An 18,188-nucleotide genomic window follows, 5' to 3' on the forward strand; every position below is an offset into this window, starting at 1 on the left:
ATTTTTTTTTTATTTTTTATTCTTTTTTAAACATAACAACAAATTAGACACACGCATTAACAGTAAACATCCAATGAAATCAACATTTGAATCATTATAAATGTAGTTTACGAGATATATACCTAATACTTGCTATCTAATACCATACAAACATATGCTCCCCCCCCCCCCCCCCCCCCCCCGGACCCCCACTTGGATAATCCATCCATTTTCATTCGTTTCTAACCAGGCACTACACTTCATATGCTAGCTTTTATTCTCTCCACCACTTCTAACCAGATTGCAATGTTGGTTTCACTGACACCTAAAATTCTTGCTATAGATATCTCTAGATAAATCACATCGAGATAGGTAAGAACCCATACCTTCCGGCAAATTTTTTCCGGTTGAATCCATCGTGATGCTATCAGCTTTTTAGCAGCTGTGAGACCGGATAAAACTAGTCTCTTTAGCTGTATAGGGGCTGCAAACTGAATGTATGTCATTCTTGTATCTCATCACTCAATTTGGGGTGTGCACTCCTCCACATGAAATGCACTCCTGAATGTCATGTTAAAGTCCAGTTATACTGGCTCTCATTACGTTACTCTTGAAGTAGGAACGCTCGCACAGTATGTATCTCAAACAGTATCAAAACTTCTGTAATAAATTCGTAAATGGCTGCATTTATATAGCAGCTTTTATCCAAAGCGCTTTACAATTTGTTCCTCACATTTTACCCATGCACTCACACATTCACACACCGACAGCGGAGGCGACCATGCAAGGTGCCGACCTGCTCATCAGGAGCAATTAGGGGTCAAGTGTCTTGCTCAAGGAGAACACGCTGCCCGGGAGAGGCGGGTATCGAACCGGTAACCTCCGGATTACCAGACGACTGCTCTACCTCCTGAGCAACTGTTGCCACCTAATACTGTGTAGGTGAAGGACTAAGAGTAAAAAGCTACTTCCAACCCCTGGCGTCCAGCCTATCCGCCCATCTGTGTGTCCGTGGGTGTATCATCAACAGCAAGAGTAGAACCAACCCACACACTCTTCAGTATTCTTGTTTGGTGATGCTCATAGGCCTCTCGGTAAGAAGCAGAGCTCACTTTGCAAGTGAAAAGGAACAGCCGTCTTCTGCTCACCTCAGTGTTGGACTTGGACTTTGAGCGCTGATGACTCGAACTTGGACTTGGACTCGAGCATTGACCGCATTCAGACTCGGATGGTGCAGACGAGGACTCTGACTTGGTCATTGATAAATGCATTTATTATTGATAAATAAATATATTTTCTTATAATATGCCCTAATCATTTGGCAAAAGATATTGATGGCTATATTAATACTGGAACATTATTTAATTTTGTGCAAGGGCAGACACGTGTGTTCCACCTACTACATGCATTGTTTTCTAGCAATGTGGGGTTGTACCAACACTGACTAGATGTGAAATGTCTACCCAGTCCCATCCCTCCAGTTCAGCTGAGATAAGAACCTCCCCCACTAAACCAAGCCATGCTGAATTTACGCCAGTCTGTGACGTGTAAGAATTCTGATCTGCCACCGCCCGCCCACAATCAACTGTGATTGGAGGAGTTGGCGTATACGTTGAGTAAGTATGAGCAAAACCAAGCGAGTGGAAATAATGCGGAAGCGGTTTCCCTGTCAGTCAGCACTTCCTCAAAAGTGTTCGACAGTGTTCCTAGAGAGAGAGAAAGAGAGAGAGGGGGAGAGAGAGACAGAGAGAGAGAGGGAGAGACAGATAGATAGATAGAGAGAGGGAGAGAGAGGCTCATACACGCGCGGTGCGAGTCTCGGATCGCACTGCATTGAGAGAGAGGGGGCTTATGTCTCTCTCTCTCTCTGTGTCAAGAGAGCACTCGCATATCACTGTCAACCTGCTGCAAAACATCATTGCGCACGCTCCCGCGCGCGCGCGCCCCTATTCCGATCCGTGCAATAATATTCGCGGGGGTATATCTCGTCATGCGAAACAAGTTACCAATGCATTGTCCCGTGGGATTATGCCCCCCGCGGTGAAATTAATTAGTCCCACAGAGCCATGCGTCAGTACACACACACACACACACACACACACACACACACACACACACACACACACACACACGCACACACACACACACACACACACGCACACACACACACACACACACACACACAGAGAGACTACAACACTGGCTCACCTTGTGGAAAACGATGGACATGAGGAAGAAGTCGAGCAGGAAGCTCTCGGAGGCGTGTGGACAGTCAAAGTGGAAGAAGACGAGGGTGAAGAGGAGGGTGAGGAACTGCAGGCTGGGGTCACAGAAGGACGAGCGCAGGAGCTTCATGCCGGCGACCGTCGTCAGGAGAACATCACAGCTGGAGACAACAACATGAACAACAACACACACCTCAAGTTTCAAGTTTCATGTTCAAGTTTCTTTGTTAGTTGTCATTAGGGTGACCAGGTCAAAATGGTTCAGTCGCAGGACAGCAGCACTGCTTTTGCGGGACAATGTGGGACACGTGGGGGGGGGGGGGGGGGAGTATTACATTTTTTGTATTGCTAATTAAAATTAAAGAAATGTATTTATTATTTAAATGCCTTTATATCATATTTGACGCAGACGGTAGGCTATATATAGCTCATTTTGTTATTAATCTTATTAAACTCACCTCCGGTTTTGGGGATATTAGCCTCCGGATTCTATTGCCCCCTTCCCTCTGGACAGTGTCCCGGCGATACTCAGCGTGTATTCTGTTATTATAACAAACCGACCCTCTGATTCAGTTCTCAATAATAGTCGGGCCAGACTTGCTGAAGAGGCGCTCCTCTGAACAACTATACGTGACGTCCCCCTCTCCTCCAGTTTGGGGATCATCTGAAACGGATCTCAGCCACGTATACTTATTGTCCCAGTCTCTGTTATATGAGCAAAGTCTCTTTTTTTTGCCTCCATTTCCTTGTTTTTCTTAGCTAGCTAAACAACTTGTATCAGTAATATTGGCGGCCTTTCATCTGACTACTCGAGTGACTGACGTCACACATACAGCTGCCCCGGCCTCGCTCGGACAGGTGGCAGGCAGCGCGACTCGCGAGACTTTATCTTTGAATTGCGGGACATTGTTTTGTTGTAGCGGGACGCGGGACAAACGTCCCAATATCGGGACTGGTGGGCACCCTAGAAATACAGAATACTTTTGCATGAAATGCTTCTTTCTGTTTTGCTCCTGAGTGTGCTAGATAAAAACAAGATTGTATAAAATAGTATAATATAAGTATAAAATAGAAAGTCAAGTACGTAAACAAGTGTAAACAAAACCAAAAAAAGTTCAATACATATATACAGTATATGTACAGTCTATACAATGCAGATACAGTACAGTGTAGAAATGGTGAGGTATAGCTTAGCTTGTGGTGCCACCTTGTGGTGGTGAGGTGCAATGAGGTGCATGGGATTGATGCCAATAAATATAAGTGTGTTAGTGTCTAAAGTGGGTAAAGTGGGTGCTACAGTGTGTTGTTTATTTAAAGTGAGTGTGTGCGTGTGGATGTGTGTGTTGTGGGTGTATTTGATGGTCTGTTATTGTTCATTGTTCATTGAGCATCCTGATTGCCTGGGGATAGAAGCTCCTTCTGAGTCTCTCTGTGCTTGCCATGAGACTCCGGTATCGCTTGCCTGACCGCAGCAGTTCAAAGAGGCAGTTGTTTGGGTGGCTGGGGTCTTTGATTATTCTCTTAGCCTTACCCATGCACCGCTTGTTGTAAATGTCCTGGAGAGTGGGAAGCCCCCCTCCAATTGTGCGTTCGGCTGAACGGGTCACTCTCTGTAGTCTGCTACGGTCTTGTGCAGTGCTATTCCCAAACCAGGAGGTGATATTGCCCATCAGGATGCTCTCTATTGTGCATGAGTAGAAGTTCTTGAGGATCGCCTGGCTCACTTTGAACTTCCTTAGGCGCCTGAGGAAGTAGAGGTGTTGTCGTGCCTTCTTTTTTTTTTTTTACTATCTTTTTCCCCCTCCTCTTTTTCCGATTTTTCTCCCATCCCACTGTTAGTCGTTATGCCAATTCCCAACCCCCTTCCTGGTTGTTGCGCACTTTCCCCTACTGTTGGTCCGAGAGGCCGGAGACTGTCACATGCTTTCCTCCGACGCATGTGCAGCCAGCCGGCAGCCAGCCTGGCCGCGCAGATTCTCAGTGGGAGAGTGTAACGTGTGGGAGGCCGCACTACCTCTCACCAGATCCTACCTTCGCTGAGCAGGCGCCCCGACCGAACTGTAGGGGTCGCTGTCCACAACGCCCAGGACCCACCCACGGCTCCCCTCCCCCTAACTCAGCCAAACGAGTTAGTATAGCGATCAGCCCGAGCCAAGGCAATGCTGACTCTCCGGGAGTCGAGACCGCAGCCTCTTGCATTGGTGACGAGCACAATCTCCGCTACGCCACCTGACCGCCCCTGTCGTGCCTTCTTGATAACCCTGTCAATGTGTGTGGTCCATGTCAAGTCCTCGGATATGTGGACTCCGAGGTACTTAAAAATGTGTCTCCTATACTCACTGGATGCCCAGCTTCTTGCGGTGACTGAGGGCGAAGCCGTCATTGGTGAGTGCGCTCAGGATGATGGCAGGGTAGACCACGTACTTCTCGAAACACATCAGGCCCACATACAGACGCTCAAACCACATCAGCGCGGCGTCCTCTGGAGGCAGGAAACACACGCATATTAGAAGGACAGTCTGCTAATGCAAACGTTTAAATCCCACTTCATGTTCAATTGTAAATGGTGCATTTATATAGCGCTTTTATCCGAAGCGCTTTACAATTGATTTGTTCCTCACATTCACCCATGCACTCACACATTCACGGAGGAGGGAACCATGCACGGTGCCAACCTGCTCATTGGGAGCAATTAGGGGTTAAGTGTCTTGCTCAAGGATACTTCGACACGCTGCCCGGGAGGAGCAGGAATCGAACCAGGAACCTTATGATTACCGGATGATTACTCTACCTCCTGAGCCACTGTTATGTTGTTCTACAGTATGTCATAAACACGTATAGATGGATTTCCCATTCACCTCGACTAAATTGCAGGGCACTAGGGGGCGAGCGAGAGAGAAAGACACTATTTGTCCTGTGTCTCTCGGGAACAAGGCAGTGCAGCGATACAGGGAACAGATCACAGGGCACAAGGACAGTTTGTGCCTTTATTTCGGGCACAAAATTGACAACGGTTTTGACACGTGAACTGTGTCAAGGATGCACACACACAGGTACAGATATCACACACACACACACACACACACACACACACACACACACACACACACACACACACACACACACACACACACACACACACACACATATATATCACACAGACACACACACAGGTACAGATATCACACACACACACACACACACACACACACACACACACACACACACACACACACACACACACACACACACACACACACACACACACACACAGATATCACACAGACACACACACATACAGGTACAGATATCACACACACACACACACACACACACACACACACACACACACACACACACACACACACACACACACACACACACACACACACACACACACACACACACACACACACACACACACACACACAGGTACAGATATCACATACACACACACACACACACACACACACACACACACACACACACACACACACACACACACACACACACACACACACACACACACACACACACACACACACACACACACACACACACACACACACAGTTGGAGTTAAACACAGAGCCTCCTACAGGATCCACTCTCCAGTTGTAAACCAATTGGAAGCACATGGACTCGGGCTGCTTGACTCTGATGAAGGGGCATAAAGTGTGCCCCAGAAATAAAGGCAGAAACTGTGTTTGTCAAAGAGGTCCAAACTGTTTGATTGGAAATTGACAGGAAACATTGCTGTCCACTGGTTACAACATGTAAACATTTTGTCAGTTAGTAAGCTAGATTAAAAAAAATTGTAAGGAACACATTAAATATTGTTCATAATCATTTAACAACTTTCAGCATTTTATCCAGTATCCAAACAACTTTAACTTTTATTTTACATGTGCTGAAATATTGAGAAATGTTATCAAGTGGTTGTGGATGAATGATTGATCACCTATTGATTGATTGAGTAGACTCACCACCAGCTATAGCCAACATGCAGCAGCATTCTAGTCTCCCATTTAATCTCCCATCGTGCAACATTTTAAATATCATATTGCCTCGTTCAAATGGATCATATAAAGACTCCCCAGTGTGTTCTGACCTCTGGGTTCAAACTGGTGGTACTCCTTGGTCTTAAGGACAGGGTGGGAGATCCAGAGCCAGGGATGGTGCTTCCTCAGCTGGGGGATCAGGTAGTGGGTGACGAACCCCACCGTCCCTGCCAGTGCATACAGCACGATGGTCACAAATGGCTGGAGACAAGTCAAGACATATTCACAGAAAGTTATCATGCGGTTCTTCAGATGAATGACGAGACAGCGCATTGGTTAATATATATACGCCCCACGCCTCTATTTTGATCGTGCCACGCCCCTTTTGGGGGAAAACAACTGGGGGAATAAACAGAGATTAGATGGTGTTTGTTCATAAACTACAACTTTAGGTCAAAACACACAGATATAAACATGTGACCATCGCTGCCCAGAGATAGTCTTTACCTCTTAGTTTTAGGTCACTTGGAGCTTAATAAGCGTAATATTAAATGCCCAGGTAGGGAAAAGACTAAATATCCTGCAGCTGACTGGGGAAATAGACGTGCCTGAAAACGGAGTTGTCACAATGGTGTGAACACTCGAGGGTAGCCAGCATTGGAAAGTAATTGCTTGACTTACTGTAACAGGATCCACTAACAAAACAAACCTCTCAAACAATCTAAGTGTACTGCAGACAGTTTTTATACAGGCCAAGTATAATGGCGGTCAATAGGTAGGCGCGACCGTGAAGTACCCGCCAGTCTGATGTATTTGTGCTTATTTAAGGTGATCTATTCATTTAAAAGGGGTCTTGCACCTGAGCTCAGATCAAAGTAAAGTTAAAGGAAAACTCCAACATTTTGGGAAATTTGCTTATTTGCCAACTACCCTGGAGTTAGACAAGAAGATACATACCCTTTTTCTTCTCTGTGCATGCAGTAGGAGTAGGAAGACGCGCACCGTTAGCCTAGCTTAGCGTCAGTCACTGGAAGTAGGTTCCTCCATTAGCCTAGTTCCCAACGTCTTCCTACTCCTACTGCATGCACAGAGAAGAAAAAGGTATGTATCTTCTTGTCTAACTCCAGGGTAGATGGCAAATAAGCTAATTTCCCAAAATGTTGGAGTTTTCCTTTAAGAAAAGAGAGAAAACAGAACGTAAACAGGAATCTCACCTTTAGAGACAGGAAGACCGTGCTAGCGGTGATGGCGAAGGTTAGGATGTAGGCTACAGAACACACCACCAAATCTGACAGCAGAATATCCTTCTGTGAAGGACAAGACAATTGTCACTAATCATAATCCATATGATGACTAAACCTGTCAGAGAATAATATTCTTGTACCGAAATGAAGAACAACTAGAGATGAACCGTGTGCTGCAGTCCTATTCCTTTATAAACAGGTTGGGTGTGTGTACTCCCTTCATAATGTCTATATCTGTGAGTGTGTGATCATCTGCACCTGGTGGTCTGTAGGATTATTGAGCTCAATTAAAGGATATACTATGGCCTGTACAACATATTGAGTTGATGTGTTTACATACACATTTACTACTTGAAACCATTCATTATTTGTGTCCTCTCTTTCATCATTATATTATGGGATAGCATACAGTATTATGTGCATTAACCACACACAGGTTTAAGCCACTTACATGTGTGTTTCAAATCACCTATAGGGGGTTTGGAGTTCTGAGCCAAAATCATAATCCTCAGATTAATCAAGCCTCATCCTCCACTGACATCATTCCTACATCTGTCCTCGACTTAAGAAAGGCTTAGTCGACTAATAGTCATAGGACGTTGTCAACTAATTAATTAAATATGTTGTGCTTCCAACAGAATTACCTCATTACTGTAAATCTAGCACTATATAGATGTGCTTATAATCAGGAAATAACTGGGAATTAGACAAACATAAAAAAAAAACGAATCAACTAGCTTGTTCTTAGTCCACTAAAACTAAAATGAACTGACTCAATCAATTGACTCATGGAGGGGACAGCCCTATACCTTATACAATATTATAAATACAAATAAGAACGTGAGATATGCATTATTTATTTCATATCACAGTATGATCTTGGTACCATGGAGTTCCGGAGCTTCTCTGGCAGCGGGTCTTTGATGTCTGAATCTCCCTCCTCCTCTTCCTCACTCTCCACCAGAGCTGGCATCAGCTTGGACTTAATCAGGGACCTGCAGTAAATATGGTACAAACTATAGGACTAGACATCAAACATCATCCATTCATTCATTTACACATACATACATTCACTCATTCACTCATTCACTCACTCACTCATTCATTCATTATTTCATTCATTCATTCAGTCTGCAATGAATTTATGCACCGCTTCCATCCTCCATTGCTTTATGCTGTTTTTTCTATTACTGTACAATAATACCACTAGCACACATACACACACACATGTACACACACACACACACACACACACACACACACACACACACACACACATGTACACACACACACACACTTACAGTAGAACAGAGGGGTCACTGCTCTGTCGGCTGAGATGGTAGGAGAAGACCACCAGGAGACCACAGTAACCAGAGAACAGTGCTGGGGTATGCTGTTCATCCCACGGCTCCTAGACACACACACACACACACACACACACACACACACACACACACACACACACACACACACACACACACACACACACACACACACACGCACGCACACACACACACACACGCACACACACACACACACACGCACACGCACACGTACACACACACACACACACACACACACACACACACACACACACACACACACACACACACACACACACACACACACACACACACACACACACCACACACACACACACACACACATGGCAGTATACAACATTAGGATCCACGGTTCAAATACTTTTGGCAGTATATACAACAGGATCCCCTGGTCTGTCTATTGGTGGTTGTCACCGTTTATAGTTTTTCATGATTGCTAAAACACAGAACCCAATACCCTAAACCAAATGACCAGTTCCCTAAACACATTCAATAAAACTAGCCCCCATTTGCCAAAACCATAAACACATTTCACATATAGACACAATCCACAAAACTCAATTCCCTCTAACTCTAACCACATTTTGTCTTGCTAAAAACACATGTTGTAAAAATGCGATGCAAAATGATAGCCACAGTCAGTAAAAGTTTAACACCATGAACACATCTGGTGTCATTGATAAAACGACTCAAAATGTAAGACACTTGTTGCAAATGATGTGACCACACCTATTATAGGCCAGTGCAGAGTGCACAGTTTGCAGACGATTCCAAAGGATTTTTCTTTTCTTCTTTGGGGGTGGGGGGCAAGAAGGATGTGTACAAGATGCATTACTGTATTAGTAGGCCTATATCGTACATGTATAGGTCATGTTTCCAAATGCAGTATACTGTTAATGTATTCAAATTGCTTACACAAAACTGTGATATATTGATAAGGATAGTGGAGTTATGTAATTACTGTAAAAAAAAAAAAAAATCACATTGTGTTTTAAATTTTGACATGTATAGGGAGGTGTAGTGGTTACGTCATTGTCGTTTTTCCGTGTTCCACCCTCTGTCCAACGCAATGTATTTCCCCATTGCCCATTTCTAAATGGTCTCGTTTAAAACAAATAAAGCATGGACATTTCCATGGTGTACCTTTCTGTGCGTATTCATCCACAATCTATAGCTCAACATGAAAATATTTGCAATTAATCGCAAAGATAGCAAAATAACAACGTTTATGTTTTCGTTCACTGAGAAACTACTACCATTTGGCGCTGCTGACTGGCGTCACCACAGTGTAGACTCCTGGCTTTAGTCGCAGACCTAGGATCAGATTTCCCTTACATTCCATAAGCTAATTCGTACAATGGGAAAATAACTGACCCTGAATCTGTGGCTAGTACCTCTCTGGCGATCATAACCATTAATCTCTAAAGCAAACCACCATTTTTAAAAGCAACAACCACGTTACCTATTTATATTTATATTTTAAATTGTATAACGTTATTTCGCTGCATATTAAATCACTGTAAATACTCATGTAAATCATTGTTTCGTTGTACATATTGTGTATAGTTTATAACGTTATTGTTTTTTACGTAACGTTAGTAGCTAGCTAGCTTGCTAGCCGGCATTCCCGAAACTCCTCTACATTCCCTGATTTAAAATGGTTCTCTCCTCTTTGTATACTTTTGTCCTCACCAACAAAGTATTCTGCCAGGGAACGTATGTACACGACAGTAGACATTGCTAACATCTGGTACGTTAACTTTAGCTAGGCAACGTTAGCTAGCGTGGTATCAGCTGGCCGTGACGTGTATTAGGCAACAACACTGAACGCCAGGCATTCTCCTGCCGTACTGGTAAATGTAGTTCTTTTTTAACTACAAATTAAAAACCGTATAACTACCTTTATTTCAACCAAAAATGCTTAAACAATAATGTTAGTGGTAGAAGGGAACTCATTTTGTGCAAAAATGAAAGCTTTTCTATTTCCATGCGGCATAATTGTTACAATATCCGATAATCCATTTTCCCAATGATGAATCCCTATACGGGTGGAACAACCGGTGACGTCAGACTACACCTCCCTATTGTATAGTGTTTACATATTTTTGCATTGAGTTGTGATAACTGTATTTTCTTAATTTTCTTACAGTAATTTACATCCTATTCCTATGAAACACACAAATCTATAAATGCCCAATACATACTATATTTTGAGAACAGATAAGAAGGTTTCTAAAAATGTGTCCTGGCAGTTGTGAAACTGTAAAAAGAACATTCTCACATTCTGAACATTGTGTTTTAAATTATTTGTTGTTGTGTGTAATGATGCTTAGTACTGTTAAAAAAATGTGCAGGCCTTGAGAGGGATTTTGGTGTAAAATTTTGCTTTTGAGCATATGGGCAACTGTTTTGGTGTGATTGTTTGGTTTTGAAAAGATAATGTGAGGTTTTGTGTATGTAGTTTGAGAAAAGTGTTTTGTGTTTAGAGTTTTGAGAAAAGGGAGGGCAGTTTCATGAAATGTGTTTTAGCAATCGTGAACAACTGTAAAAGCCTCATCCAACAGCAGCTTCTTCCCCCTCAGTACTGCGTCCCCATGGTCACTTGTGAAGGATGACTAGCAGCTCTGTGTGTTTTGCTGCAGTCCTACTTAGTTACATTAGTGAGTTCTCTGGCTGCAGGCTATTTATAACTGAGCTGCCAGTTCTCCTCTGCTCCGACAGTACAGCAGCCAAACCAGGAACACTGATTCACAATAACACTCACTCAGAAGAGAGGGGAGGAGAAGATAGGAGAGGAGAGGAGAGGAGAGGAGAGGAGAGGAGAGGAGAGGAGAGGAGAGGAGAGGAGAGGAGAGGAGAGGAGAGGAGAGGAGAGGAGAGGAGAGGAGAGGAGAGGAGAGGAGAGAAGATGAGAGAAGAGAAGAGAAGAGAAGAGAAGAGAAGAGAAGAGAAGAGAAGAGAAGAGAAGAGAAGAGAAGAGAAGAGAAGAGAAGAGAAGAGAGACTAGTCTATGTACAGAACATAGTATATCAAGTCTGTTTCTCTCTCATGTGCTCAGTATCCCTCTGTGGTATAACAGTATATTCAGTTTGTCTTATTACCTTGAGAGCTCCGAGGCAGAAGCCATAAAGTAGAGCCAGGGCAATCAGACTGCGCAGGACGCTGTAGACTGCAGAATGGAGGCCGGTGGCAGCTGACAGATACATAAACACAGCTAACTTCAGTTTGACTGCTTAGATTACAAATGACTCCATCAAAGTGATTGCATGACTCAACAACTATGACTATAGTGATTGCATGACTAACTAACTTAACGGTCGAAGGGGATTTGTGCGTAGAAATACAGTATGTACATTGTACAGTGCCAAAGCCTGGAATTGCACATATGCAGAAAATCACATTTTCCCAAATTCAATATTTTCATAGTAGGCTAAGAATGGGACAACTATCAGATCTTGGTCACATGGGGTAAAAATAACATTACCTTAGTATGGAAAATGAACAGAAGACAAATGGCTTGCTAAAGATTAACATTTTACTGATGTGGACTTGATTGGACTTGAACCAATGACTACATCAATAGATTGATCTAAATTGGTTTCACCTGTAGGGAAACAAGTGAGTCTACATGGAGACACCAGATTTCTGGGAATGTGGATAGAGGGATGCTGCATGATACCGGGGTGATACATGATGGAGGGATGACTATGGAGGCCTACCAACCTGTCCCACCAAAGAAGTGCATGTCAATCTGTTCCAGTAAGTAGATGGTGAATGTGTTGACTTGAGGGAAAAGACCCACCAGGAAGGTAATGGGAAAGCAGTACGTAAAACCTACCACAACACAAAACACATAGAATACAGTAGGTAAAAACACACAGAATACAGTAGGTAAAAACACACAGAATACAGTATAAACACATAGAATACAGTATAAACACATAGAATACTGTAGGTAAAAACACACAGAATACAGTAGGTAAAAACACACAGAATACAGTATAAACACATAGAATACAGTAAAAACACACAGAATACAGTAGATAAAAACACACAGAATACAGTATAAACACATAGAATACAGTATAAACACATAGAATACTGTAGGTAAAAACACACAGAATACAGTATAAACACATAGAATACTGTAGGTAAAAACACACATCTGTTTATTTTTCTGTTTATTTACATTGAGTACAGCTTGTGTTATATTACGTTTTATTGTATTTTCTTGTATTTTTTTATGGCCATCTTGGTCTATATGTCATTTGTTAAGTAATTGGTAAAGTATATTATTATATACTTATTGTTATGTGTCTTGTAAGCCCATATGGGCTGGGCATACATCTGTATGTAAGACACGAAAATAAAAAATATCAAATCAAATAAAAAAATACTGTAGAATACAATAGGTAAAAACACATAGAATACAGTAGGTAAAAACACATAGAATACAGTAGATAAAAACATAATAGAATACAGTAGGTAAAAACACATAGAATACAGTATAAACACATAGAATACTGTAGGTAAAAACACATACTGTAGAATACAATAGGTAAAAACACATAGAATACAGTAGGTAAAAACACATAGAATACAGTAGATAAAAACATAATAGAATAAACTAGGTAAAAACACATAGAATGCAGTAGGTAGAAACACATAGAATGCAGTAAGTAAAAACACAATACAATACAGCAGGTACCACTTGCCACTTAACATTCAAAACGCAAAGAACTGTAGAATTCAATCACAGTAGGTAAAAACACATAGAATACTGTGGCAGTCTGTGTGAGTGCGTGTGTGTGTGTGTGTGTGTGTGTGCGTGCGTGCGTGTGTGTGCGTGTGTGTGTGTGTGTGTGTGTGTGTGTGTGTGTGTGTGTGTGTGTGTGTGTGTGTGTGTGTGTGTGCCTGCTTACGTGAGTGTATTAGTGCCTATGCAGTTCTTCCTTAATGTGCTTGTGTCAGGAACATGTACAAACCTCTATGTGCATGTGTGCGAACCTGTATACGTAAGCATGAATATCCCTGCGTATGTGTGTCTCTGCTGGTGTGTGTGTGCGTGCGTGCGTGCGTGTGTGGTGCGTGCGTGTGTGTGTGTGTGTGTGTGTGTGTGTGTGTGTGTGTGTGTGTGTGTGTGTGTGTGTGTGTGTGTGTGTGTGTGTGGGTGCGTGTGGGTGCGTGTGTGTGTGTGCGTGCGTGCGTGTGTGTGTGTGTGTGTGTGCGTGTGTGTGTGTGTGTTGGGCCGTACCCACTAGCAGGTCCCGGAGGAAGCGCAGGGCGTCGTGGCAGACGATGGTGACCCCGTACAGGGTGGAGACGGGCAGGTCCTTGCTCCTCAACAGCTGCTCCAACAGCCAGATCAGAGTGCAAAATATACAGAAGTAGGCTGCTCTGCTGTAGGCCACCAGCTGGTTATGACCCTGAAAACGTGCACAGTACACACAGAGACAAACGCACATATGTAATCCACCGGAATTCAAACCTGAGTCCAATGCACAGGAAAGCAAATATACCGGTCAGCTGAAGGGGAAAGTACAAAAGGAGATATTGGGCTTACTAGGCTTTAGACTAGCTCAACCCCCATTTGACCTTCCCCACCCTGTAGCGAAACCGCCTCTGGGACAGAGAGATATTAGGCTTACTAGGCTTCATGCAGGCTTATTCTGTGGCCAAGGGAGATATTAGGCTTCATGCAGGCTTATTCTGTGGCCAAGGGAGATATTAGGGCTTTACTAGGCTTCAGACAGGGCTACCCTGCTACACATGCTCATACCTACACGCCAACAAATAACCATATTGATGATATTAGAAACCAAAAAGCAGGGTAGCCGGACCAGCACTCACAGGTTCAATGTTTTTTAATGGCAGCCTGAATAAAAAGCAGACATGTTTCGGACAATGTCCTTCATCAGTGATATGGCTGTGATATCACTGTGATATGGCTAGCCATATCACTGATGAAGGACATTGTCCGAAACATGTCTGCTTTTTATTCAGGCTGCCATTAAAAAACATTGAACCTGTGAGTGCTGGTCCGGCTACCCTGCTTTTTGATATACTGAACTTTATGGGATTACAGCACCCAGTGTGAGAACTTGTGAGCGCGGTCTAACTTGACTATATTGATATTAGAAACCGCAACAGGTAAGACTTGAAGCCTGTTCTTAACTGCACCAAAATACAGTAGCATGTCACACACACAATGTTAATTCAAAGTGTAAGGGCTTACATGTGTTGGTGACGCGGCGTCTGGCTGGACACTCTGAAAAATAAAAGACAGAAACCAGGGAGAAATGAAAAGAGAATGGTTCCCAGTTGAACATAATGGGAGAACACAACCCTGAAAGGAGTTCTACCAGCCTGGAGGAGTGGGTTGCCAACTTTCTCACTACCAAATAAAGGACAAAAGGTAGCGTGCCACTGCCACGGCAGTGTGGGTATGGTGCAGGGCCAGAATGAAAGTGACTGAGGGGACTGTTAAAAATGTGAGGGGCAGTTGTCTTCATAAAAGAAAATAAATTGATTTAACCAGAAAGTCTAAATAACAACAACATAAGGCTACTGTTTCAAAATCAACTAATATTTTATTATAATAACTTTTATTAATCACAGCCAGTGTCTGGGAAGCTACTCTGAAAGCATCGTTTTACAAGCTACTAATTACTTCACACTGGAGGGAGTTGAACTACAGCAAAGCTACCTTCAAGATAAATATAGTTTGGTTAAAGGAACACTCCAACATTTTGGGAAATTAGCTTATTTGCCATCTAGCCTGGAGTTAGACAAGAAGATGCATACCTTTTTCTTCTCTGTGCATGCAGTAGGAGTAGGAAGACGTTGGGAACTAGGCTAATGGAGGAACCTACTTCCAGTGACTGACGCTAAGCTAGGCTAACGGTGCACGTCTTCCTACTCCTACTGCATGCACAGAGAAGAAAAATGTATGTAACTTAACACTCCAACATTTTGGGAACCCTGGAGTTAGACAAGAAGATGCATACCCTTTTCTTCTCTGTGCATGCAGTAGGAGTAGGAAGACGTTGGGAACTAGGCTAATGGAGGAACCTACTTCCAGTGACTGACGCTAAGCTAGGCTAACGGTGCGCGTCTTCCTACTCCTACTGCATGCACAGAGAAGAAAAAAGGTATGTATATTCTTGTCTAACTCAAGGGTAGATGGCAAATAAGCTAATTTCCCAAAATGTTGGAGTTTTCCTTTAACCAAAGCCACTTATAAGAAGTAGCTACTAAAAGTCGTTTCATAAAAATTATCAAATTCACATGTGAAATTATAAAACCAAATTATAACAAAGCATAATACAGTCACATGACGGTATAATATGCCACTCAGTTTATTGTAAAGTGCACGCTTCTCACTTTAATACCATGCCTACTAGTCGGACATGAAATAACACCAAATATCAGAAACCTCTCACCCTAGTCATTTTCAAGTGGGCTTTAAACGGGACAGTGTAAGGGTACCATCTTACCTTCAGTAACGAGTACTGGCAGCTGGCGATGACGAGACAAAACTGGAAGACCCAGAAGTCTTTGAAGCAGCCGTGGTTGAGAAGCAGGAAGCCCAGGAAGGACACCATGAAGGCCATGAAGATGGCCACCATGTTCTCCAGAACATCATGGTTCCTACAGAAACACAGGAGAGATAGAAAGTGACAATAAAATTATTGGGACCATGACCCACCGTTTTTTCCCATTGATTCCACTATAATGTGACCTCCAGCTTGAATTATGTTAAAACAACACTTTTGCCTATGGCTTAAGGTAATTTTAGCTGTTATTAAGCCAGAATTAACAGGCTATTATTAGGAAGATTCTGGCTCCTAGTAGGCTAAGGTGAAACAACACTAAAGATATACAGCAACATATCACAATGGGTCATATGAGTGGATTTGGGATACAGAAGGATACATATTGAAGTGGGTGGGGCTTGTGTACTAAGGGCTAGATCCACAAAGAACGGATTGCACGGTGCTAGTTGCACCCTACTTACAATTCATTATAAATTGAAAATGGGGGACCCTGGTGTAAACAAGACGAAAGTCTTTCTCTGGTCTGCATCCCCTTAACAATTGTGTGTATTGAGCCTTGCCTGTATTGTACCCATTCTGCAATCTGTTAATACAATTTTCAATCAATCAAATTTGATTCATTGAAACTTGTATTAACAGATTGTCGAATGGGTAGAATACAGAATACAAAGTCGAGGTCTAACAGTTTGGCTCCTAAACTACAACATGATACTTGCTCATTCACATATTGTGGAGAAGAAGTCTGTTATTTAGGAACAATTACCGAAATGTATTTTGAATTTCTGTTAGTGAGGGGAAAGAAGCAGCCTCAAACAAGTGCCCAATTGGAACCCCTTAATCGTGACCAGGCATAAAGGGATAGTTTGGATTTTTGGACATTAAGTTGTATGAAATACTCACCAGTAGTGTAGCCAAACTATTACAGTAACTTACTTACTGAGCCCTGTGGTCGGAGTTCTGGCCGGGTTACTTACTGAGCCCCGTGGTCGGAGTTCTGGCCGGGTTACTTACGGATCCCCGTGGTCAGAGTTCTGGCCGGGTTACTTACGGAGCCCCGTGGTCAGAGTTCTGGCCGGGTTACTTACGGAGCCCCGTGGTCAGAGTTCTGGCCGGGTTACTTACGGAGCCCCGTGGTCAGAGTTCTGGCCGGGTTTCTTACGGATCGCCGTGGTCGGAGTTCTGGCCGGGTTACTTACGGAGCCCCGTGGTCGGAGTTCTGGCCGGGTTACTTACGGAGCCCCGTGGTCGGAGTTCTGGCCGGGTTACTTACGGAGCCCCGTGGTCGGAGTTCTGGCTGGGTTCCGAGCTAATCGAAAGCAAACAGGGTCTTGAAACCAAAAGGTTTTAATCCACACCACAACATGCAGGAAACAGGGTTACCTATCTCTAACACAAAGCCATCGTCCTCCAGCACTTGGCACTATTTTGTTTCTCTGGAAAAAGCTGGTGTATTACTACAAGCTGGAGCCATTTCACTGGTAACGTGGCCTATCTAACACTGCTTCAAAATGCTGGAGGACCATGTTTTTTGGGGGGGAAGGTGGTTATAACCCTTTGTCTGCATGCTGTGGTGTGGATTATAACGTTTTGGGGTTTCGTGACCCTGTTTCTGTCGTTTGCCGCCCGTTCTAAAGCTTCCGGGTTTTTCTCCAGTGCATTCTGATGGCATTATGTCTAATGCTAACGGTTCAGGGATGTTTCCTTCTAGGCTCCTTGGTAGTGCTAATGTAGTATATTACCTGTCCAATAAGACTGAGCATGTGGACAGGGCTGATGTTTTACCTGTCCAATAGGGCGAGCAGGGTGAGTCGGTCATACAGAATGTTGATCCACTTCCCAGGG

At 43.3% G+C, this 18,188-nt stretch overlaps 1 protein-coding gene across 1 annotated transcript in view; it reads right to left on the minus strand.

The window, feature by feature from the left end:
- The window catches only part of pcnx2 (pecanex 2), a gene marked incomplete at both ends in the record, with an annotated part of 92,605 nt that overhangs the window by 39,315 nt on the left and 35,102 nt on the right, over positions 1 to 18,188 (minus strand). The window contains 12 exons of the mRNA XM_084322019.1: positions 2,188 to 2,365; positions 4,545 to 4,686; positions 6,314 to 6,464; positions 7,418 to 7,510; positions 8,334 to 8,442; positions 8,749 to 8,858; positions 11,892 to 11,983; positions 12,514 to 12,624; positions 14,045 to 14,216; positions 15,026 to 15,058; positions 16,287 to 16,440; positions 18,129 to 18,188. The exon at positions 18,129 to 18,188 is cut by the window's right edge and continues 83 nt beyond it. Of these exons, the coding sequence (XP_084178145.1) occupies positions 2,188 to 2,365; positions 4,545 to 4,686; positions 6,314 to 6,464; positions 7,418 to 7,510; positions 8,334 to 8,442; positions 8,749 to 8,858; positions 11,892 to 11,983; positions 12,514 to 12,624; positions 14,045 to 14,216; positions 15,026 to 15,058; positions 16,287 to 16,440; positions 18,129 to 18,188 (1,405 nt within the window). The remainder of the gene's footprint in view (positions 1 to 2,187; positions 2,366 to 4,544; positions 4,687 to 6,313; positions 6,465 to 7,417; positions 7,511 to 8,333; positions 8,443 to 8,748; positions 8,859 to 11,891; positions 11,984 to 12,513; positions 12,625 to 14,044; positions 14,217 to 15,025; positions 15,059 to 16,286; positions 16,441 to 18,128) is intronic.

Source organism: Notolepis coatsorum, assembly GCF_963971535.1.
Source record: "Notolepis coatsorum genome assembly, chromosome: 9".
NCBI classification, from domain to species: domain Eukaryota; kingdom Metazoa; phylum Chordata; class Actinopteri; order Aulopiformes; family Paralepididae; genus Notolepis; species Notolepis coatsorum.